Source organism: Petromyzon marinus, chromosome 45 (genome assembly GCF_048934315.1).
Source record: "Petromyzon marinus isolate PM22_M1 ecotype Great Lakes invasive population chromosome 45, UKy_Petmar_22M1.pri1.0, whole genome shotgun sequence".
In the NCBI taxonomy this organism is placed as follows: Eukaryota; Metazoa; Chordata; class Hyperoartia; order Petromyzontiformes; family Petromyzontidae; genus Petromyzon; species Petromyzon marinus.
The window spans coordinates 8,775,192-8,799,521 of record NC_133711.1 but is presented as its reverse complement, the minus strand read 5'-3'; the positions used below and the strand labels follow the sequence as shown (position 1 = coordinate 8,799,521).

General features: G+C 44.7%; 1 protein-coding gene across 1 annotated transcript in view; it reads left to right on the top strand.

The window, feature by feature from the left end:
- The first annotated feature begins 3,406 nt into the window (after positions 1 to 3,406).
- Positions 3,407 to 24,330, top strand: part of TCAIM (T cell activation inhibitor, mitochondrial) — a 34,100-nt gene continuing 13,176 nt past the window's right edge. Inside the window, exons 1-6 of the mRNA XM_032971286.2 lie at positions 3,407 to 4,000; positions 9,060 to 9,195; positions 14,225 to 14,363; positions 17,286 to 17,418; positions 22,788 to 22,883; positions 23,849 to 23,971. Of these exons, the coding sequence (XP_032827177.2) occupies positions 3,957 to 4,000; positions 9,060 to 9,195; positions 14,225 to 14,363; positions 17,286 to 17,418; positions 22,788 to 22,883; positions 23,849 to 23,971 (671 nt within the window). The 5' untranslated portion in view covers positions 3,407 to 3,956. The remainder of the gene's footprint in view (positions 4,001 to 9,059; positions 9,196 to 14,224; positions 14,364 to 17,285; positions 17,419 to 22,787; positions 22,884 to 23,848; positions 23,972 to 24,330) is intronic.

Sequence of the window (24,330 nt, the reverse complement as noted above, 5' to 3'; positions counted from 1 at the left end):
CTTGGAAAAATAAATTTCGTGTGAGCCCACAGCGTTAAAACAATGATCGGCAACGGCCGATGCATTGGTCCTACCATGTTTCAGATCTGCCTTGTGTTCACGAACGCGGTCCGAGATATGTCGTTTCGTTTCCCCAATGTAACTGCTTCCACAACCACAATTCAGTTTGTAGACACCAGGGTACAGCATGGCAGGAATCACATCCTTTACAGATAGGATTAAATCACGGATTTTGTGTACTGTGTTGAAACGAACCTGGATCCTGTGTTTGTTCAATATTTTGGAAATCTTTTTGGTAACGCCTGCTATGTATGGCAAAGTGATGGTTTTTGTTGGCTCTTCAGAAGGTTGTCTCCCCATAGCTGGGGAGGCAGCTTTGCGGATTGTACGGTCTGAGTATCCGTTCATCCTGAGGGCTTTGTGTACGTGTGTAGTGGGTTCACGGGACACGGAGACGGTGCAGTAGAGGCAGCACTATGTATTCAAAGCTTGGCAAGGTTACACTGAGAAGGGGTACCGGCCCCTTTACCCATATACACACTGGGACACCCTCTAGGCTAACAGCCTAACCACTATGCTCCCAGTTCCTCCGCTACAGGCGCTAGAGGACCTGACCCTGGTTATGGCACGGGTCATGGCACCCAACCAAACAGACCGACCCTTAAAAGGGCTCTGGCTCTGAGGCTCTGGGGCCTCACCACCGGCTTGCCCTGCCAGCCCTGAAAAGGGCAGCGGTCAGGGTAGTTCCAGGGTCTATCTAGCTGGTCACCCTTCTTCACTGGTTCTTCACTCTTGGCTTACCCCAACACTCTGCCCCGAGCTCTCTGGCTCTCCGCCCTTTATACCCAGACACCACTGAGGGGCGGGGCTGTAGCGGACGTGTTTGTAGCCACCACTTTGTGACCGTGTGTTCCCTTCCCGCAACACCCCTACACGTGCTCCAACTCACTAGCTAGGTGGTGCTGGTCGGAGATGAAATGGGCCCTATGGTGTAGTGTTTTGATGAGAGATTTGTTCATGAAGCCATCCAGATTTATAAACACAGACACAACTTCAACCGAGATGATGGGTACAAATTGAGCAATCATTGGAAGGACGTTATTAACCAGGTAAAATCTTACCTAACTGTGATGTTTCTATCCTACCTGTTTGTCAGCAGATATTTCATGCGAATCTCTCACATTATCAAAGCTACTGCCGTGCCTAGTTACATGCTAATTTCTCACTTCAACATCATGCTAATCTCTCATATTATCATAGCTACTTACGTGCCTAGTTAGATGCTAAGTTCTCATTTTAACATCATGATAATCTCTCACATTATCATAGCTACTTCCGTGCCTAGTTACATGCTAATTTCTCACTTTAACATCATAGCTACTGCCGTGCCTAATTACATGCTAAGTTCTCACAGTAACATCATGCTAATCTCTCACATTATCAAAGCTACTTCCGTAACCAGTTACATGCTAATTTTCACAGTAACATCACTAGACCCAGCCACTCAATTATAACCCTTGGAGCTACACCCATTTCAAACCCACCTGATGACGGACGCCTGTGTTGTGTCCGAAACGTCGTGATTTATTTTATTTTATACCTACGTGACTTTACCGAAAGAACCAAAGACCACGTGCATTGCGGCTCTTCAAATATTGAATTGGAAGAAAATACTTTATTGTTATTTTGGTTGACGACCCAAGGTCTAGATCATCAAAGTGATTCGATATCAATCTCTTCTTCCCTCTTTTAATGTTTGTTTATTAGGGGCCGTCCATAAATTACGTCACTTACCTGGGGGGGGGGTCAGATATTTGTGACGATGTGTGACGAGGGGGGGGGGGTGAGAAATGTGACGTCACATCAAAATGCGCAACTTTAAATAAATATAGACAACACGTTCTACTTAATTAAATAGACGTTTTAATAAATGTTTTCTCCAACAACATCAGAGTGCAGCGCCACATTAAATACGCACTACAATGACAATAGTTTAAAGCGATTTGAAGCATTTTTTTGGGTGGGGGGGGGGGGAAGAACTTTGTGACGTCATATTTGAGGGGGAGTCTGACTTTTTGTGATGCCGTGTGACGAAGGGGGGGGGGGGTCAAATATCGTCAAAAATCGCGTGACGTCATTTATGGACGGCCTCTTATTTATTCTTCTTTTTCTTGAGTTAATCTCAGCCGCCCTTGAAGTGCCCAGGAGTCACACGTGACGTGTGAGCTGTCGAGGTTATCGCAGTCACGTGTTTGGGGTCCTGCGAGTGGAAAGTGAAATATTTTCACTCGGCACAAATTTTTGCAGGCTGTGCATTTCCCAGGTTTCAGCTGGCCCATATTTATTATACAGTATTATTATTTCGCCCTAGACCCACACATTTCACAATCCCGCGTGATTGATTACTTTACCCATTCATTCTAGCACAAAAAATATATATCTGTTTAGCCAGTCATGGACAACTATCCAGATGGTTACAACAGAACTTGGAAGCGGCAAAGTGTGTTAAATAACCGGACCGGTTTCACATTCCAATTCAACGCCCACTTTCACAGCCTCTGTGTGACCTCAGAAATCTGTTTGCACATTCAAATCATCATTGTCTGTCAGGATCATTCCACTGCTGGATCAAGCCCTCTCTCACTATCTGCGATGTAACAAACGAACCACCAAGTACAGCACCCGCACTTTGAGAAATATTGTTTATTTATAGGCCTGTGGTTTGCACATTCATTGGACACATTGTCAAGTTTTAACTGAATTGCAATTTGTAATAAGGGGGCGTCCATAAATGACGTCACGCACCTGGGGGGGGGGGTCAGACATTTGTGACGATGTGTGACGAGGGGGGGGGGGGTTTGAGAAATGTGACGTCACATCAAAATGCGCAACTTTAAATAAATATAGACAACACGTTCTACTTAATTAAATACTTTTTTAATAAATGTTTTATCCTACAACATCAGAGTGCAGCGCCACATTAAATACGCACTACAATGCCGATAGTTTAAAGCGATTTGAAATATTTTTTTTATTTCTTGGGGGGGGCAGAGCTTTGTGACGTCATATTTGAGCGGGGGGAGGTATGACTTTTTGTGATGGCGTGTGACGGGGGGGGGGGCAAAAATCGTCCAAAATCGCCGGACGTCATTTATGGACGGCCCCCAAGTATAGCACCCGCACTTTGAGAAATATTGTTTATTTATAGGCCTGTGGTTTGCACATTCACTGGACACATTGTCAAGTTTCAACTGAATTGCAAACACATTTTTCAACTTTGTGATAATCCATTGGTAACTGCACGCGCGCATATAACTCTCTCTCTCTACAGAGTAAGAATCTTTAAATATCCCGCAGGAATCCCGTGAGCAACACAGAAGCCGTGGTCCATGAGCAGTGATGGGGTGGTGCCCAGAGGGAGACGCCACGCCCCCTCCTCCACCACACCACCGCCGTGTTGAAGGCGGTCGGCAGGGGCTGTTGTTATTGTTATGGTGCGAGGTGGACGTCGCGTTGTCCGACGTTCCGATACGAGGAAACTTGCTCCCCCACCCCCCGTTCACTTGGAAGACCGCAAATGGAATAAATCTTTCGACGTTACATTCAAAGGGCCGCTGCGGTGGATTTCGTGAGCGTTCGGGGGGGAGTCTGATTCGCCGTGATATGGGATGACTTGGACGGCTCTACGCGGTCTCGTGTCTGGTGGCGGCCAGTACAAGGGCAAGCCAACGCCGCCCGTTCAGCGCGGCGGGCTACGTCGCGGAGCGAAAGAAGTTCAACGCTCACGTCAAGATAACAATCGACGGTCCGGGTCCGTACCCGAGGCCCGGTTGTGTGTGTGACAACCAAGGCGGTGCGCTACTTGACGGGATAGCAACGTCGCTTGCGGCGGATTTGGGCAAGTTGGCGTGATTTTGTTGTCTGGCCTCTCCGTATGGACACTCGCTAACGCAACGATGCTCAAGCACTTATCTGCCCTCTCGGCACCCACGGCAGGATGGTGAGAGCTGACGGAGGGATTTCTTTTTTACACGCGCGATGTCTTCTCTGGCACAGCGCGCACACAAACACACTTGTCGGTCACCTTCACCCACCCACACAACCTACCATCACTCACCACCCACACAACCTCTCACCACCCACCCACACAACCTTCCCCCACCCACACAACCTCCGCCCACCCACCACCCACCCACACAACCTCCCCCCACACAACCTCCTACCACCCACACCACCCACCCACACCACCCACCCACACAACCTTCCCCCACCCACATAAACTCCGCCCACCCACCACCCACCCACACAACCTCCCCCCACACAACCTCCCACCACCCACCCACATAACCTCCGCCCACCCACCACCCACCCACACAACCTCCCACCACCCACCCACACAACCTCCCCCCACCCATCACCCACCTACACAACCACCCCCATCCACAAAACCACCTCCACCCACCCACACAACCTCCCCCCACCCACACAACCTCCCCCCACCCACCCACACAACCTCCCCCCACCCACCCACACAACCTCCCACCACCCACCCACACAACCTCCCACCCACACAACCTCCCCCCACCCACCCACACAACCACCCACACAACCACCCCCCCACCCACCCACACAACCACCCCCCTACCCACCCACACAACCACCCCCCCACCCACACAACCTCCCTCTTTGTATGCCGTGATCCCAATTGTATTCGCTACCTGTGCGTGTGATGGCGACTATTGTCAAGGAGTTAAAGGACAAATGTGGCGTGGTCTGCTGGCCGCGAGAGTGTTCGTCTCGCTTCGCGATTCCCCCGTTGGAGGAGCGCAGACCACAGTGCAGGGCTTTTAACTACGCTGTATGGGTCCTTAGTTTGTGTTGCATGGCCACAGTCACAGGGCTTTTAACTACGCTGTATGGGTCCTTAGTTTGTGTTGCATGGCCACAGTCACAGGGCTTTTAACTACGCTGTATGGGTCCTTAGTTTGTGTTGCATGGCCACAGTCACAGGGCTTTTAACTACGCTGTATGGGTCCTTAGTTTGTGTTGCATGGCCACAGTCACAGGGCTTTTAACTACGCTGTATGGGTCTCTAGTTTGTGTTGCATGGCCACAGTCGCACTGTGGCTTGTCTTCATTGCATCTTCATGGGGTTTTTTTATGTATCTCTGTGTGTCTCTTTGTTTCTCTGAGTATATGGGTCTCTATGAGCCTCTGACTATGGGTGTAACTGTCTGAGTCTTTATATTTCGATGTGAGTTATCTCTTATGTGGGCCTCTATGTATCTCAATGCGTCTTTGTCTCTACGGTTTTTACTATTCGGTCCATACTTTGTGTCGCTTGACCACAATTGAACAGTGGCTTGTCTTTAATGCATCTCCATGGATCTCTGTGTCTCTTTGTATTTCAATGAGTATACGAGTCCCTACGTATCTCTATGAGTCTTTCACTCTGTATGTCTGAGTGGGTCTTTATATATCGCTATGTGGGTCTCTGTATCTCTGTGTGTCTCTATGTGTTTGCTATATTGTGCAAAGTTTGGGTTGCATGCCCACAATCGCACTGTGCCTTGTCTTTAATGCATCTCCATGGGTCTCTAAATCTCAATGCGTCTCTAAGGGTTTCATTTTATGTATCCAGAGTGTTGGTTGGGCATGGCCACAATCGCACTCCTGTGACGCTCTTTAATTTTCCATTTATGAAGGAGATGTTGCGTATCGACCTGTTGATTACAGGTACGTTTCGGATGATGGTCGCATCAGCATTGTCTTTGAAGAATTTCAAGCGAGGAGGTGTGCGATGTTTAGGGTGTCAAAATGAGGTTATTATTCTCATGACAATATATACGATCCTTGGTGAAATGTATTTATTTTTTGATGATGATGATGATGAAAAGTGTTACCCTTACTCCAGATTGTAAGAGGCACTTCACCACCTACTGTGTGAAAGCACACCTGGGGGTGCGTCTTATAATCCGGCAGATGTGCCTGTGTGTGCATGACCAGATTTGTGTAACTTTATTTGACCCAGCGGGCACAAGTTTTTTTTTGGTGGGGGTTTCGTCTTAGTTACCGGAGACTTATAATCCAGAGAACACGTTGTTTGTTCGCGTGTCATGACGGACACAATTCGAACGAGATGCAGCCAACTTGGGGGGCTGTGGTGAGTGGTTGGTTCGCCAGACTCAAAGCCCTTCCTCAATCCACCGCTGGATCAAAGCCCTGTGGGCTTGTTTGACTATACATCACACCACGCCGGTCATTTGCGGCTTGGTGAAGAAGAGCATGGAAGTAGAGTACAACTGGATTGTGATGCACCGCCCACTGCTGCCTACCACGTAGGCCCCACATCCTATAGCACCCGTTCAAGCGCTATTAAAGCTTGTGAACGATTTCGTTATTGGCTCAGCAGGGTAACACAGTTTACCGTAATTACTATATATTAAATTTTAATTTAAAGCTTTCGTGACTGCAGGGATTCATATTCTTGGTTCTTTTGGTAAAGTCACGTAGAAGGGAAACAATAAAATGATAAAAATATAAAACAATAAAATTCTCACGACGTTTCGACTGCAACACAAGCAACCATCATCTTGTTGTGGTTTTCACACCTGATGATGATTGCTTGTGTTGCAGTCGAAACGTCGTGAGAATTGTATTGTTTTATATTTTTACTATATATTAATTACTGCCAGTCATTACCATTTCAATTAATGTTATTGTCCAATTAACTTTTCTGTTATGTTGGTTGTAGCTTTCTATGGTAGGCCGATAAAGCACTTTGTCGGCCAAATAGCTTGTGATACCTGGCCATTTACGTAATCTATTTCTCTACCGATTAATTATTAGACTAATCAGACAACACGAAAATAGTTTGCGACAGCCACAAATATGGCTGTAGCCTGATGAAGCTGGTTGTAATTACTGGCGAAACATCGTACTCAGATAGTAAATGTTGTGGCTTGGTTCTCCAACACACCGGTGTGCTGTACTAGTGGCGAATTGGCCACGTTCTGTTTACGTGACAACCCTTACTAATTGGCTGTGTCGGGTAGTGGCAGGTTTAACGACACATTTATATATTTACGCGATCTAACCCAAAAAAAACCTGTGTTATGGATATTGTTTACAAAAGCCTAAGTGTTAAACTGATTATCGCTTGTGCACTCACGTGTGCCTCCGGACGGGAGGTGTTGTGGGTGGTGCTTGGTGATGTCATCGCCAACAACATCATCCGCCTCAAGCTGGGCGTGGCTTGTTCGGGGTTTCCTGCCTTCATGAGGCAGGATGTAGGGGAGGGCAATGAGAGTTTTTAAAGGGGCTCGAGTATTTAACCACAAAAAAGTCAAAGACAAATTTGGTTAGTTGACTCGTCGTCCAACCTCTATACTCTTTGGTTCTTTCGGTAAAGTCACGTAGGTATAAATTAAAACAAATCACGACGTTTCGGACGCAACACAAGCATCCGTCATCAGGTGGGAAAGCATGGCCTGCTGCTGATGCAGACTGTTAAAGGTTTGAAATGGGTGTAGCCCAAGGGTTATAAAGGAGTGGCTGGGTCTAGTGATGTTAAAGTGAGAAATTAGCATGTAACTGGTTACGGAAGTGGCTATGTTAATGTAAGAGATTAGCATGATGTTAAAGTGAGAAATTAGCATGTAACTGGGCACAGAAGTAGCTATGATAATGTGAGAGATTAGCATGATGTTAAAGTGAGGAATTAGCACGTAACTGAGCACGGAAGTAGCTATGATAATGTGAGAGATTAGCATGATGTTAAAGTGAGGAATTAGCATGTAACTGGGCACGGAAGTGGCTATATTAAAGTGAGAGAATAGTTGACTCGTCGTCCAACCTCTATACTCTTTGGTTCTTTCGGTAAAGTCACGTAGGTATAAATTAAAATAAATCACGACGTTTCGATTGTAACACAAGCAATCATCATTAGGTGGGAAAACCACAGCAAAAACAAATTCTTGCTGTGGTTTTCCCACCTGATGATGATTGCTTGTGTTGCAATCGAAACGTCGTGATTTATTTTATTTTATACCTACGTGACTTTACCAAAAGAACTAAAGAGTTTGGATTCCTGCTCTCACGAAAGCTTCAAATCAAGATCGTCCAACCTCTAATTGCCATTTGTCGACCAGGTCACTTTTGAGAGATTTAAAGTCACCTGGCGGATTCTTACTTTGTTGTCCCAGGTTGAATTATGTGAATTTATACAGCATCAAAATACACAATCGGTGAAAAGGTTATGTGGCTTCAATCACAGCAGTGAGTGGTTCTTGCATCCCCTATGGAGGAAGATTTCGATTTTAAAGGTACAAGCACTACCTCTGCTGACATTTTAAGTTGGCTAAATTAACTCATCACCATAAACATATGTGACGGTACATTCACATTTTCAGTTGTTGGAGACTGTACATGTAAGTCTGTAGAAGTGAAAAAGTTCTGATTTTTTTTAAATACCGTTTTTGTATGAGTTTGCTAAATATTCGCTTGGGGCTATAGGGAATTGAATATGTGGTGGTGGATTGTGGAACATTTAGGTGGTAACACGTGCATGTTGTGGATCAATGTGGGTGAAGTGTATGGATGGTGGAGCATTGTTGATGATGGGTCGTGTTGGTGCACTATAAGGCTGGTGGATTGTGATAACTGAATATCGTGTAGATCGGTACATTCCAATCTTTCTGGATCCGTGGACTACAGTCAGCACTCATCATGCACCAAGAACATTTTTCTAAATTAAAACAACTCGAGAACACTTAAAATGTTTAACTAAAGGGCCATGCAACTGAATTGATATCTAAAACGATACAATGTAAACAGTGGTGCAATTGCCAGTACAAAATGTTGTGTTTTGTCAAAAGATACCGGAGTATCTATAAAACCTCCGCAAACAGGTCCGACCACTTCCCACAGCCATGGTGCAGAGTGCTTACGCAGGTTGGGAAACCACTGGCGTGGTCGGTTGAACGTTCAACCGATGGATCGCGTGGAATGGTCAGTTGTGTGGATGCTACACCGTACGTCCCGTTGGATGTTGCCGGCAGGTGTCCTGTACCCAGGCTGGCGGTGGTGGCACGGCGAGGCCTCGCGAACATCTCCGCTACCGACGTCACCAACGCCCTGCGTCCGTTCTACTTCGCCGTGCATCCAGACTTCTTCGGCCAGCACCCCCGAGAGAGGGCGAGCCTCCCTTGATCATTTATATTTACGCGTCGGCTACCGCCAGCGACTCGCAAACACAACAATTAATCATGCCCCCCCCCCCTGTAAATGATGTTAATCTTTAAATCGTAGGACACTACTGGTTAATGTTATACGTAGGCTTTCACGACCAATATCATTCATCATAATTCGTTCCTCTTGGTTTCGGTCGTTTAGGGTAAAATGGTAGTTTTTAACCATTGATGCGAAAAATGTTCCTTGCCGTTCAACATTCCAGTTTTGCTGGTAAAGCAAATCAGTTTGCATGCATGTCTGCTCATGTGACACTTCAATTGATTGGCTTTGTCGGGTGGTCGAGAGTTATAGTTCAACATTTTCATTACACCCACGTGATGATCTAACCCAAAATGAACTAATTATGAATCGGGCCATTATAGAACTTTTGTATGCAATGCTATATTTGGTATGTATTTCCCAAACTGTATTGTATTTATATTCTTGGTTCTTTCGGTAAAGTCACGTTGAAAGGAAACAATAAAATAATAATATATATAAAACAATAAAATTCTCACGACGTTTCGACTGTAACGCAAACAGTCATCATCAGGTGTGAAAAACCAACGGCAAGAAACATTTGAAAGAAGTGGCGGTTTGTATTTATTTATGTATAAAACGTTAGCACCACGGATAGCGATTTGACAGTTTGTTTAGAAGGACGAGTCCATCTGTGTTCTGAAAAGAGGAGGGGGGAGACGAAAATTTAATGTATGCTGTCTGAAAGCCACCGTAAGCGTGAACAATCAATTAGGACCCAAAATGGTTTATCAAATCCTTCCAATGATTGCTAAGCCAGAATCCATCTTCTCGGTTGAAATTGTCTCTGTGTTTTTATATGTGGATAGCCTCATGAACGAATCTCTCATGGTAGCCCGATGGCTTGCAAAGAACCTCTGTCTTGGAGAAGTCAATGTCATGTGAGCCTACTGAATTATAACAATGATCTGCCACGGTCGAGGTGTTGGTCCTACCGTGTTTAAGGTCTGCTTTGTGTTCACGAATGCGGTCCGAGACATGTCGTTTGGTTTCTCCAATGTAACTACTACCACAGTGGCAACTTAGTTTATAGACGCCAGGGTACTGTATGTCCGGAATCACATCTTTTACAGACGGAACCAGATCACGGATTTTATGTAATGTGTTGAATCGGACCTGGATCTTGTGTTTATTCAAGATTTTGCAGATGTTTTTGTGATCCCCGCAATGTAGGGTAAAGTGATGGTTTTGAAAGGCTCCTCAAGAGGGTCCTTCTTCATGGTTGGAGTGATAGCTTTGCGGATTGTGTAGTCGGAGTAACCATTAGTCTTAAGAGCTTGGTGTACGTGCTTGAGTTCACTGGCTATGTGTTCCTGGTCGGATATGCAAGCTATTATTTTCGTAATATTTATTGAAATAATTGTAAAATAAATTACGTTTCTCCAATGTAACTACTACCACAGAGGCAACTTAGTTTGTAGACACCAGGGTACTGTATGTCCGGAATCACATCTTTTACAGACGGAACCAGATCACGGATTGTATGTAATGTATTGTATTTATGAAGCGTATTGATGTCTTCATAGCCAGAAAGGCTTAGCTTTTTGTCCGGTGTAAAAACTGGGGTGATAACAGGCTGATCTGAGCATGGCGATGTTATGTTGAATATTTAAGACAAATTCTTTTCCCATAGTTATTTATATTGGTTGCAATATACCGGCAAATAAAATGGAAACTAAAATACAAGATGTAAATGTTTAACGTAATGCAACAATTTCGATTTAAAGCTTTCGTGACTGCAGGGATTCATCTTCTTGGTTCTTTCGGTAAAGTCACGTAGAATGGAAATAAAATAATAAAAATAAAACAGGAAATAAAATTCTCACGACGTTTCGGCCACAACACAAGTAGCCTTCTTCAGGTGAAGGAACAGAACTGTCGGGACGACAGCGCTTCAATGAACACTGCTAAGCTTGGCAGCGTCTTTTAAGCTGGGTGGGAGGAGCAGAGCGCCTTGACAAAGGAGTTTACATATCAACAGAAGAATTTAGCATTGAAATAGATGTGTTAATGTGATAGATTAGCAAGATGTTAAAGTCAGAAATTAGCATGTAACTGGGAGATTAGCATGATGTTAATGTGAGGGATTAGCATGTAACTGGTCACGGAAGTAGCTATGTTAAAGTCAGAGTTTACATAGGCCATCCACATATACAGAGACAATTTCAACCGAGAAGCTGGATTCTGGCTTAGTAACCATTGGAAAGACGTTATAAACCATTTCGGTTCTTAATTTATTGTATTTTACGGTGACTTTCAGACCGCAGTCCATTCGCTGGCACTGTCTCTTAATACCTTTCACACGACGGTCAATGGTATTGTTTACAGCATGTTGTATAATAATAAATAGTATAACAGTGTAATGTTTAACATAATTCATAAGGCAATATATAGTATTGTAATTGTTTAGTGAATATACAGCAGTGTGGTATACAGTAGGGTTGGTAGAATAATACATAGTGTAATATTCCAAGTCTAATATTTTAATGTCTAAATTATAAGGTAGTGTATAGTAACGCATTGTATAATTCAAGGGTGGGGTTTGTCTATGGCAGTGTATATTACGGTGTATAGTCGTGCAATGTAGAAACAAGTTTAGTTGGAGACATATCAATATAATGCATAATGTTAGAGCTTACATTGGGCTGTGTATACGATATTATACAATGTAGTTTAGATTGGAAGGTATAACATTGTAATGTATAGTAGTCTAGCTTATAACATGGTTGTAACGCAACACAGGACAGAGCAGCGCATCGTGGCTGTTTCTCTCTCTCCCCCTCCTCCGTTCCGAGCATAGATGGACTCGTCCGTCTGAACAAAGCTCGTCGCTTTCCGTGGTGCTAAAGTTGAAAAGAAAAAAAACACCACCTTATTTTTTTCGACGTAGAATTGTAATGTATAACGTCTTATTGTTAGTAGCTCAGCTGATTGGAGAGTATATTGAGTTTATTGATAACATTGATGTGGTTTATATTTTAGTTTTTGATCAGTTTACTATATGGTATTCATTATATAGTGTAGTGTATACCCAGTTACTTTATGTTCATAGCTCAACTTATTGAAGAATATATTGAGTACATTTATTATATTGATGTAGTTTATACTTAGTTCTTTCACATCGGCTTATTGTATGATAGTTGGGCAGTTGCAGTTCTTTAGCGTCAATATACTAAATGCCTCTGTTGATATGTAAACTCTGACTTTAACATAGCTACTTGAGTGACCAGTTACATGCTAATCCCTCACATTAACATCATGCTAAGTTCTGACTTTAACATCCTGCTAATCTATCACATTAACACAGCTATTTCAATGCTAAATTATTCTGTTGATATGTAAACTCTTTTGTCAAGGCGCTCTGCTCCTCCCACCCAGCTTAAAAGACGCTGCGAAGCTTAGCAGTGTTCATTGAAGCGCTGTCGTCCCGACAGTTCTGTTTTTTTCACCTGAAGAAGGCTACTTGTGTTGTGGCCGAAACGTCGTGAGAATTTTATTTTATTATGTTTTATTTTTATTATTTTATTTCCATTCTACTTGACTTTACCGAAAGAACCAAGAAGATTAGTGCAACAACATGTATGGATTCGAGCAGTGGTGCAGTGGTTATTGCACTGCCCTGTGAACCCAGTTGACCTTTCTTTTATTCCTGGTGACAGCCTGAACCAGTGGCTTCTTGTTATCTGAACCAGTCAGTGGTGAGTGGTATCTATACCTGTCCTCCCTACACCGACCTGCACCAACCAGCGTTGTGAACAAGCCCCATGACCGGGGGTGCGGCAACCAAAAATAACAAGAAGAGACATTTTATTTCTTCCGAATTTGGTTTAAAAAAAAAACCCCTATATATTTCAAGAGTCGAAGGTGCATGTCAATACGAGGCGCGGCGGTCCTTCATAAGTAATGTCGCGAAGGTGTTAACTAGAACACCTTCACACATTATTCCACCCGTTTTGACCTCCCTGCACTGGCTTCCAGTTTCACATAGAATACAGTTTAAAATCCTATGGTTAACTTATAAAGGAGTGAACCATCTTGCCCCAGCCTACATCATTGACATGCTGCACCAATATGTCACCTCAAGGTCCCTAAGATCTGGGCATGATGCAGATCTTCTCTGTATTCCCAGGTCGAGGTTTCGGTCTATGGCTGACCGAGAATTTTCCCGTGTAGCCCCCAGGCTATGGAATGCTCTTCCACGAGATATCAGGATTTCTGAGTCTGTGGACATTTTAAAAATGCGCCTTAAAACTGATTTATACGCTTTTGCTTATTAAACTTTGAGTTAGTTTAGTAAATTATTAAAAATATATTTATAATATTTTTATGCTGAGTGTCTGCTGCTGGTGCTGTGTCCTTTACAGCGCTTTCAGATCCTTGATGGAAAGCGCTATATACCGTACATATAATTATTATTACGACCAACACTGGCACGTGGAGGCCTTCACGCAGTCGTGGATTTCCCGAGGGTTGTAAATGATTAATATGAATAACATTCATCACGTAAATCGGAAGAACTTGAGCACATGCTGTCAATTTATTTTATTGTATTTTGCACAGGGGAGCGGTGGCGCAGTGGTTAGCCCTTTGTGCTTTAAACATCGCAACCTGATTTAGATTCACAGCCACGTCTAACATCAGTGGCAAGTGAATATCTGAACCGGTCCTCCCAACATGGCCAATCCACCCCTGAACTGACCAGCTTGGTGAAGTATGATGAAACAATTCCCATGATGGATATGGGTGTGTGGGAGGCCTTCATGCAGTCGTAGTACATTGACAAGGGTTGTGCATTATTATTACTACTACTACTAGAGCATTTACATGTCATAATGTAAAGCATCAACTTGGGGGCACATAAGCGCACGAAGGGCTGCTTGTGCAGCGAGATAGAGGTGGGTGCAGCCGGTACTGTAGGCTGACGGCACGTCACGTCGCGTGGTGCCTTGTGCAGGCGGTGAACGAGAGCTCCCTGAAGCGGCTCAACGGGTACCTGGAGAGCCTGCAGAGGCCGGACACTCGCGCTCCACACCCGCTGCACGTCACTTTCTACGTGCGCACCACGCAGCCGCCTCCTGCCACCATCAGCGCCGGTGAGGGACACGCGCCTCGTCCGTCACCGCCTGCACCACCACCGCTTGCGTCACCGCTGCCTCCGCTATCGACGCCGGCAATGTCACCATGCTGTATCATCACTCTGACATCAATGCTTGCGCCATCAATTGTATGTGCCATCATCGTGTGCAGTCGCTGCGCCATCACCATCACAACCATCGCTGCTTGTGTCATCATCATCTGCGACATCTTTGGTAACATCATGCTGGCCTTCAGCATCATCAACTTCAGCATCACTGCCTTCTTCGTGACCAGCTTCGTCATAATCACCACTAAATTTTGATTTAAAGCTTTCGTGACTGCAGTAATTCATATTCTTAGCTCTTTCGGTAAAGTCACGTTGAAGGGAAGCAATAAAATAATAAAATATATATAAAACAATAAAAATTCTCACGACGTTTCGACCATAACACGACGACCGTTTGTGTTATGGTCGAAATGTGATAATGTTTATTTTATATATTTTATTATTTTATTGTTTCCCTTCAACGTGACTTTACCGAAAGAGCTAAGATTATAATCACCACTGTCCCGTTGGCAGGTCTGGTTAATACATTTGGCAGCAGGAAACAGACTCGGAATTAAGCAACACAACACATGGACACCAAAACCACTCTGAGGCAACCAGATAAAGCCTATCATCTAAATCAGAATACCAGTCGGTATTGCAGATCGAAACTCCGTAGCACACTCATGTACAACACAAAAGTTACACGAAAGCCGACCGACCAATGCAAAGATTACAAGACACGCACGGAGAAGACGAAGGTTATCTGTACATTCACGTAAGGGTGGCTCGATACAACTTGGCAGCAAGTAGGATTGACAAATCGCACCTCTGTTCCCACAAGTGCTGCTGGACGGGAGTTGATCGGCGTGGCTTGATGTCATTGGCACCATCGTACCGTTTGGGGGGGGGGGGGCTTGTAAGGGTTTTGTTGTCTTCGCGAGGCAGGATTTGGGGAGGGATTGGCAGCGCTTTTAAATGATCCAGAATGATGGAGCATAAAAAAAGAGTATATTCGATAATGCTATGTAGGTTATTATTCTTCAACTATTAGTCATTTCCCTTACCTCTGATTAGCACGGTTGGCTACGTACGGTGTGAAAGACGTTCAACATATATACAAAGAACCTCGCTGTTCACAAGCGGACAGACGCACTCGCCATGTCGTTCGGTGGCCGATCCCACCCCCCAAGCTCCCCACCCTCCCCTCTCCGTTGGTCATGGTGCAGTACATCAGCCCCATCATCCCCCACCCCCGGTCCACTCAACTGCCTCGGTCACGCATGTGCAGTTGGGCACTCGTTGAAAATGAAACATTATTTTCACGGTGTTTGGCGCCGCCTGATTTCTTAGTGCTCAATAAAATAAGTATAAGCAAGGGATTGTGAATTGTCAGTCAGCTACAACGCATTTCCACCCATCCACCCACCCACCCAGGGCCACAGTGAGTTTTTGCCTCGGTGTGCCGTGGAGATCCAGCAAGCTCGTAAGTGAGTGCCGTCGAGAGAAAACGGTTGCAGAGCGCGGCTCTCGAAGTGCCCTGTGGAAATCCTTCTGCCAGGAGTTACGTTGGCAAGCAAGCACATTTTTTGCAAGTTTGTAGAACGTTTCGCTGGTGATTATGATTCTGCTGATACCGGTGATGGTACCAGTAATGTATTTTACGATGCTAGCGATGTTGTTGATGATGACGCCACTGGTTATGATAAAGATTACCTCGATATTGAACATTAGTGTGGTGTTGATGATGCCGGAGAAGATATGGATGATGTTGATGATGCTGTTACTGCTGGTTATGATAACAGATGACCTAGATGTTGACGATGCTGGTGTAGGTGTTCAACAACGAAGATGTGTCTGTCTTTGTGTCTCCGTGTCTGTCTTGTCTTTCTCTCAAATTTCACACTTAACTTCTAATTTAGCAAGTTTGTTTGATTGAGTATGTTTTCTCTCTCTGTGTGTGTCCTCGTGTTGTTGCTCTATTATTTCCTGCAGTCACGAAAGCTCCACATATTTCATTGACATGCGAATTTCTCTACCCCCCCTCGCTCTGCCCCCCTCTCTATTTAAGGCCTCGACACAGAGGCGTTGTTTCTCTGCGTGCCTGTGTGTGTGTCTCTCTCTGTGTCTTTGTGTTATCTCTCTCTCTGCTTATGTGTCTGTCTTTGTGTATCCTGTTCTGTGTTGTATCTCTCTTAAAATTGTACAATCTTTGGAAGAACGTTAATCAACCAGGTAGGGTGTTGACTGTTATGTTAGCCGACTATCTGTGTTGTATTGCATTATATTTCTAAGTTTACTAGGTGTTGTAACGGTGAGCACACTTGATCTGCTTCTGTCTACGTTTAGCACACTCCAGTCACTGTTGTCTTTAAAGGGCACTTGAAAGTCGTGGTGAAACCCAGAGGTGACCGGATCGATTTGGTCTCCTGCCATGACGGGTTAAACAATGGTGCAAGTTTCTTAAATCTCGCCGCTTTCGTTCAACGAGCTGTAGAGATGGGCGTGCCACAGCCTGACCGGCCAGTGTCGAGGGATAGGCTAAAGTACCCTCTACAGCAGTGGTTCTCAATCGCAACAAAAATGTATGTTAATAAATACACAGGGTTTGATGAAACAAAGTAGTTGTATTCTTGGTTCTTTCGGTAAAGTCAAGTAGAAGGGAAACAATAAAATAATACAAATATAAAACAATAAAATTCTCACGACGTTTCGACTGCAACACAAGCAATCTTGCTGTGGTTTTCACACCTGATGACGATCGCTTGTGTTGCAATCGAAACGTCGTATGCTATTATTAAATTTATTATTTCCTCTTTCTACGTGACTTTCCCGAAAGAACCAAAAAGCGAGGATAGCGATGTTTATGGCGATCCCTGCTGTGGTGCTGCAGGCTTCACACCGGTGAGCTTCACCCTCCTCTCGGGCGACCTTGTGGCCACCGTGCGAGACATCCTGAGCTCATGCCGCCTGCCCACGCAGCACCTAGCCGGCCTCAACGTGCGTCACTCTCCCGCTCCCGACAGGTGAGAGCTGGGCAGTCTGTTTTACTTACGGCGGTGGTTTGCCAGATGAAGTTTGATGGGGAGGCCCCAGGGCTGCTATGGTTTTGAAGGGGGGCTTCTCTTTGTAAATTCAATTCCTTACCTTCACTGTGGTAGCCATACCTGTCAACCCGTTATCAGTACCCTACCTTATTACAGACCAATTCAGACCTCATTGGTCACCCCGTGCCCCCTTTAAAAATCCCCAACGTTCATCCTACAAAGTCCCATCACAAGGGAGAAACACAGACAATGATCACTACACACTCACCACTAGTACTCACCACTACATACCTGTCGACCCCTTATCAGTGCCTACCTTATTACAGACCAATTCCGACCTTAATGGTCACCTCGTGCTGTTATAAATCTCAACGTTCATCCTACAAAGTTTTATCACAAGGGAGAAACACAAACAAATAAATATTTTTTTGCGCGTATTAAAACGGCTGTGTGCCGAATGGACTTCAAAAGTCAATTTTGAAGCAAAATTGGTAGCAATACTGACATTGATGCTAAGGATTGGATTACCTAGTTGCTCGGTTTGCCATGGTATTTGTCACACGACTATATTACATGTCACGACATGACGATTATTGTGGTATCAGTTTTGCGTAACTTTGTAGTTGTATTTTGCATTATCGTATTGTTTTTTGTGTTTTGCTGGACTTCCAATAAGAATAGAACATTTAGTTCCAAGTTCTCCAATTGCAGTTCACTCAAATCAAGCCTGCCACAAGGTTTCTCATCACTGCAACTTTCTATCAATGTATGATGCTTATAATAAAGCACATGCTGTTAGTTAAACAAAACTCAACAATTTCGATTTAAAGCTTTCGTGACTGCAGGGATTCATATTCTTGGTTCTTTCGGTAAAGTCACGTTGAAGGGAAATAATAAAAATAAAACATGATTAAATAAAATTCTCACGACGTTTCAGCCACAACACAAGCAGCCGTCCTCAGGTGAAGAAACAGAGCTGTCAGAAAGACAGTGCTCCAATGAACACTGCTAAGCTTGGCAGCGTATTTTAAGCTGTTGATATGTAAACTCTGACTTTAACATAGCCACTTCCATGACCAGTTACATGCTAATTCCTCACATTAACATCATGCTAATTTCCCAGTTACATGCTAATTTCTGACTTTAATATCCTGCTAATCTATCACATTAACATAGCTACTTCAATGCTAAATTCTTCCGTTGATATGTAAACCCCTTTGTCAAGACGATCTGCTCCTCCCACCCAGCTTAAAATACTCCGCCAAGCTTAGCAGTGTTCATTGGAGCGCTGTCTTTCCGAGAGCTCTGTTTCTTCACCTGAGGACGGCTGCTTGTGTTGTGGCCGAAACGTTGTGAGAATATTATTGTTTTATTTTTATTATTTTATTATTTCCCTTCTACGTGACTTTACCGAAAGAACCAAGAAGATGAAAAAAACTCAACAAATTGAAAGCGCTACGAAAAATCATGACAATCGTATACCCGCCGAGCCATCAATTCCTTAAAACGTATTGTAAAGCACAGATATGATTGATAATAACCCCATTGTTTAGAAGTTAATTAATGTATTTTTGTTATTTAATAAATATTTTGTCAGGGAATAAAATACACACAAGAGGACTAAAGCACGATATCACGATATTTTATGAAAACTGGCAGTACGTTTATTGCCAATCTTACGCCGTACGATAAATATCGGAGTACAGTAGAACTCTTGATAATTTGCCAATCTCGGCATTGCATCTTCATAAATAGTCAATATTTCTGAGAATAAAACAGATGGGGCTAAAGCCTTTTGACGATGGATGGGGTCTTTTTTGTTCAATAAATGCAAAATGCAAGTGGCCGGTTGAAAGGACCTGCTCGGGAGAATGACTCATGCAGCTATATTTTTCATACAGCTATTCTATGTGTACAGCTACTGTATATAATTCACACAGCTGCAAGGCACATAATAGCTGCAACATTCTACTATTAATGCTATGTACAATTCTCACGGCTATATAATTCACACGGCCACAAAGTTACAGTGAGGGAAAAAAGTATTTGATCCCCTGCTGATTTTGTACGTTTACCCACTGACAAAGAAATGATCAGTCTATAATTTTAATGGTAGGTTTATTTGAACAGTGAGAGACAGAATAACAAAAACAAAATCCAGAAAAACGCATGTCAAAAATGTTATAACTTGATTTGCATTTTAATGAGGGAAATAAGTATTTGACCCCTCTGCAAAACATGACTTAGTACTTGGTGGCAAAACCCTTGTTGGCAATCACAGGTCAGACGTTTCTTGTAGTTGGCCACTAGGTTTGCACACATCTCAGGAGGGATTTCGCCCCACTCCTCTTTGCAGATCTTCTCCAAGTCGTTAAGGTTTCGAGACTGACGTTTGGCAACTCGAACCTTCAGCTCCCTCCACAGATTTCTATGGGATTAAGGTCTGGCGACTGGCTAGGCAACTCCAGGACCTTAATGTGCTTCTTCTTGAGCCACTCCTTTGTTGCCTTGGCCGTGTGGTTTTGGATCATTGTCATGCTGGAATACCCATCCACGACCCATTTTCAATGCCCTGGCTGAGGGAAGGAGGTTCTCACCCAATATTTGACGGTACATGCCCCGTCCATCGTCCCTTTGATGCAGTGAAGTTGGCCTGTCCCCTTAGCAGAAAAACACCCCCAAAGCATAATGTTTCCACCTCCATGTTTGAGGGTGGGGATGGTGTTCTTGGGGTCATAGGCAGCATTCCTCCTCCTCCAAACACGGAGAGTTGAGTTGATGCCAAAGAGCTCCATTTTGTTCTCATCTGACCACAACACTTTCACCCAGTTGTCCTCTGAAGTATTCAGATGTTCATTGGCAAACTTCAGACGGGGATGTATATGTGCTTTCTTGAGCAGGGGGACCTTGCGGGCGCTGCAGGATTTCAGTCCTTCACGGCGTAGTGTGTTACCAATTGTTTTCTTGGTGACTATGGTCCCAGCTGCCTTGAGATCATTGACAAGATCTTCCCGTGTAGTTCTGGGCAGATTCCTCACCGTTCTCATGATCATTGCAACTCCACGAGGTGAGATCTTGCATGGAGCCCCAGGCCGAGGGAGATTGACAGTTATTTTGTGCTTCTTCCATTTGCGAATAATCGCACCAACTGTTGTCACCTTCTCACCAAGCTGCTTGGCAATGATCTTGTAGCCCATTCCAGCCTTGTGTAGGTCTACAATCTTGTCCCTGACATCCTTGGAGAGCTCTTTGGTCTTGGCCATGGTGGAGAGTTTGGAATCTGATCGATTGGTTGCTTCTGTGGACAGGTGTCTTTTATACAGGTAACAAGCTAAGATTAGGAGCACTCCCTTTAAGAGTGTGCTCCTAATCTCAGCTCGTTACCTGTATAAAAGACACCTGGGAGCCAGAAATCTTTCTGATTGAGAGGGGGTCAAATACTTATTTCCCTCATTAAAATGCAAATCAATTTATAACATTTTTGACATGCGTTTTTCTGGATTTTCTTGTTGTTATTCTGTCTCTCACTGTTCAAATAAACCTACCATTAAAATTATAGACTGATCATTTCTTTGTCAGTGGGAAAACGTACAAAATCAGCAGGGGATCAAATACTTTTTTCCCTCACGGTATACTACTTATACAGCTATACTTTAACACAGCTATATACAGGCAGTCCTCTACTTACGAACGAGTTAGGTTCCAGAGGTCTGTTCGTAAGTCGATTTGTCCAAACATTTTGTACGGCATCTACACTAAACACGGGGAATGGCTTTAAAAGTTGTATAATCTTCTGTAGATGTAGATGCCACTTGTTCGTCATGGTCTGCAGATGTAGATGCCACTGATTCTTCATGTTCTGCAGATTTAGATGCCACTGGTTCTTTATGTTCTGCAGATGTAGATGCCACTGGTTCTTTATGTTCTGCAGATGTAGATGCTAATTCCCTTTGGTGCTCGTGTTTCCTCTCTACTTGCTTGAAAAACTTACCAAGAAATCCCTGCACAGTTGCTCTCTTCTTCTCTTCATGAATCAACTCGTTAACAGGCAATAGCATCGTGAACAGCTGCCGACACCTTAGTAAACCTTTCAGTGTTTGGGTCCCGAAACTCGAAACAAGCCAGTGGTTGACACCGAACAACCACTGCCATCCATTGCCGCGGCGGTTGAACTTACAACTCTTGGTCCGAAGAGGCAACTGGACATACGGACAGGTTTGTTCGTATCTCTGAAAGTTTGTATGTCAAATGTTCGTAAGTAGAGGAGTCCCTGTAATTGGCACAGTTGTACCAATCGTGCCATGTACTAATCGCGTGGTGACGCCATTTCTACGAGCTCTATTCCTTAGCCAGCGATAACATTTACACAGCTATGCGATTAATTTGACTATACGGTACCATTCACAGAGCAATACTCTTCACACTGCTATGTTATTCATCCATGCTGTTAACCCCGCTGCGCCTATTCCGGTTGAGGCTCAAGACGTTCCGTTTCTCCTCTCTGTCCACGACTGATTGCCTCGTTCTCCACACAAAGCCCACTGGTTCTGTACAGCATCTCAAGACGCGGTCACATTTAGATGCAATGCTCACGGTCATTTAATTACTTTATCTTGTTTAACGAGGTGAGAATTCAGGAGACCACAATGAGTTTCATTTGCACGAGTGACCTGAGGCTGTTAGCCTGCCAGTAGGGGGCGATGATCGCCATTTACGATCCCAGTTGAGTAATTTTGCGGTGTAACTTTCGAACGTGGAAAATGTGGACCCTGACGCCGGCACACGATGGCCTACTCTTGCGAATGACGTCATCAATAACTCTTTGTTAATCTACTGCTGGATGAGTGCCTTCCCACTGCCGTGTGATCGTGGAGTTTTTTTTATTATCACACTTCACCACACTGGTCATGGACGTGAGAGCATAGTGGTACAGTACAACATCAATATTTTTCTGTAATCCCCTCTTCTCCCTCCTAAGGAACATTGCACAACTCACAAACCCGTTATTTAACGATCACATGCAAAATGCACGAATCGAAAAACAGTGCATAGGCTAGGCCAGTCGTCGGCAACAAAAACAACAGGAAGCTAAACATTTTTTCCGTATTCGGTAAAAAGAAAAAAAAAACACCCTCAATACTTCAAGAGCCGCAATGCACATCAATATCTAGACACACACGTAATGTCACGAGGCAATCTGTAAAGAGCCGCATGTGGCTCCGGAACCGCTGGTTGCCGAGCCCTGGGCTAGGCGCTGCACGAAACCCAGTGGCATTGCGTCGCGTCATATCGCATCGCCCGTTCGCGCGTTGGTGACGTGGCGGTGTCGTGCGCGCCCCGCGCGCTAGGCCGATCAAGTGGGACAAGACGTTCTACACCTTCACGGGACAGAAGGACCCTGACGAGGAGATGCGGAAGGCCAAGGTGGCTGAGCCAACGCTTGGGTAACGATTTTGCATTGACGTCTCGGGTCGCCAATCTGTGTTCGGCAGCACGTGGAGCTAGGTGACCTGTCTGAGGAGCATACAAATTTGTATCGCTGCTATTATTATTACTACGCTTCGTTTACCCAGGAGAGGCTCACTGGATCTCAACTCCTTCAGGAGGGATCCTGCTAATCTTTGCAGTCAGGGGCAATGCTGCGATGTGTAATCCAACCATTTAGTAATTTGCAAGAGTAATTTTTCACCATTGGGATGTTTGGCCATTACCATTCGCACTCATGGGTGTGGTTTTTTTTTATCTTTGGGAGGAAGCTGCAGAAACCAGAGAAAACATGCAGAACAGGGGAAGAACTCGAGTTGGTATAAATAAACCCGGGTCCTTACAGCTGTAAGGCACGAGTGTTTCTACTGCGCCGCTCTCGCAGCCCAAATGTCATTGATTGAAATTCCTACCATCACGATGCATGCTTGTCATCGTTTGTGTAAGAATCGGGTACGTCTGATTGTGTGTGATCGGATCAGACACGTGGACACTGAGCGAGCGAATGGAACGAAGGCTGAAATGTAGCAAAGAAGCGTGGAGAGATGCATGCTGGGTATTAGACTTGAGAGAGAGGGAAAATAAATGTACGTATCCGAAAAAAAAACACGAATTATAGACACATTGACTGTTAAGGAGAGTATGTTGTCTTGGCCAGGGACTGAATAAAGAATGCGTGAGAATGAATGAAGCAGCAGAGCACATGGAGCGAAACTTCGAACGTCGTGCCGAACGACGCGCGGTACGAAGCACATTTGAAAACGAATGAATGAGTGAATGAATCTTGCTCGAGCGTTGAGCCGGACCTCCCTGCGGTTCATCGCTGCCCTCCGCGGGGGTTGGGTGGTGGTGGTGGTGGTGGTGGTGGAGGGGGAGAAGTCACGCGTCGGGGTGCGGGGGGCTCCGCGTGCCGCCCTCTCGCCAGGGCGTGGCTCCAGAGGCACGGGCCCACGGCGGCCGAGAGGCTGCAGAAGAGCCTGCCGCTCCGCACGGCCGTGCAGAGGCTCAAGGAGGAATTGTGCCAGCGCATGGGGCTGCAGGACATACGGTGAGTGAGGATACGTGGTAAGGACACGTGGTCAGTCAGGATGCATGGTAAGGGCGTGCAGTTAGGATATTTTGGTAAGGACGTGAGATCAGTAAGGATACATGGGAAGGATATGTATTTCGTAAGGATACATGGTACGGACATATGGTGAGTAAGGAGTCGTGGCAAGGACACATGGTTAGTCAGGAGACGTTAAAAGAATATACGTTAATTCAGGATGCGCGGTGAGTACGCTCCGCACGGTAGGTACACGTCAATAAGCACACACGGTGGTTGTCAGCGAGGGCCAGTCGCAGGGCACACATTGCATTTAAGCAAACGGCATATGTGATTACTAACCAAGCAACTGGACACTTTCC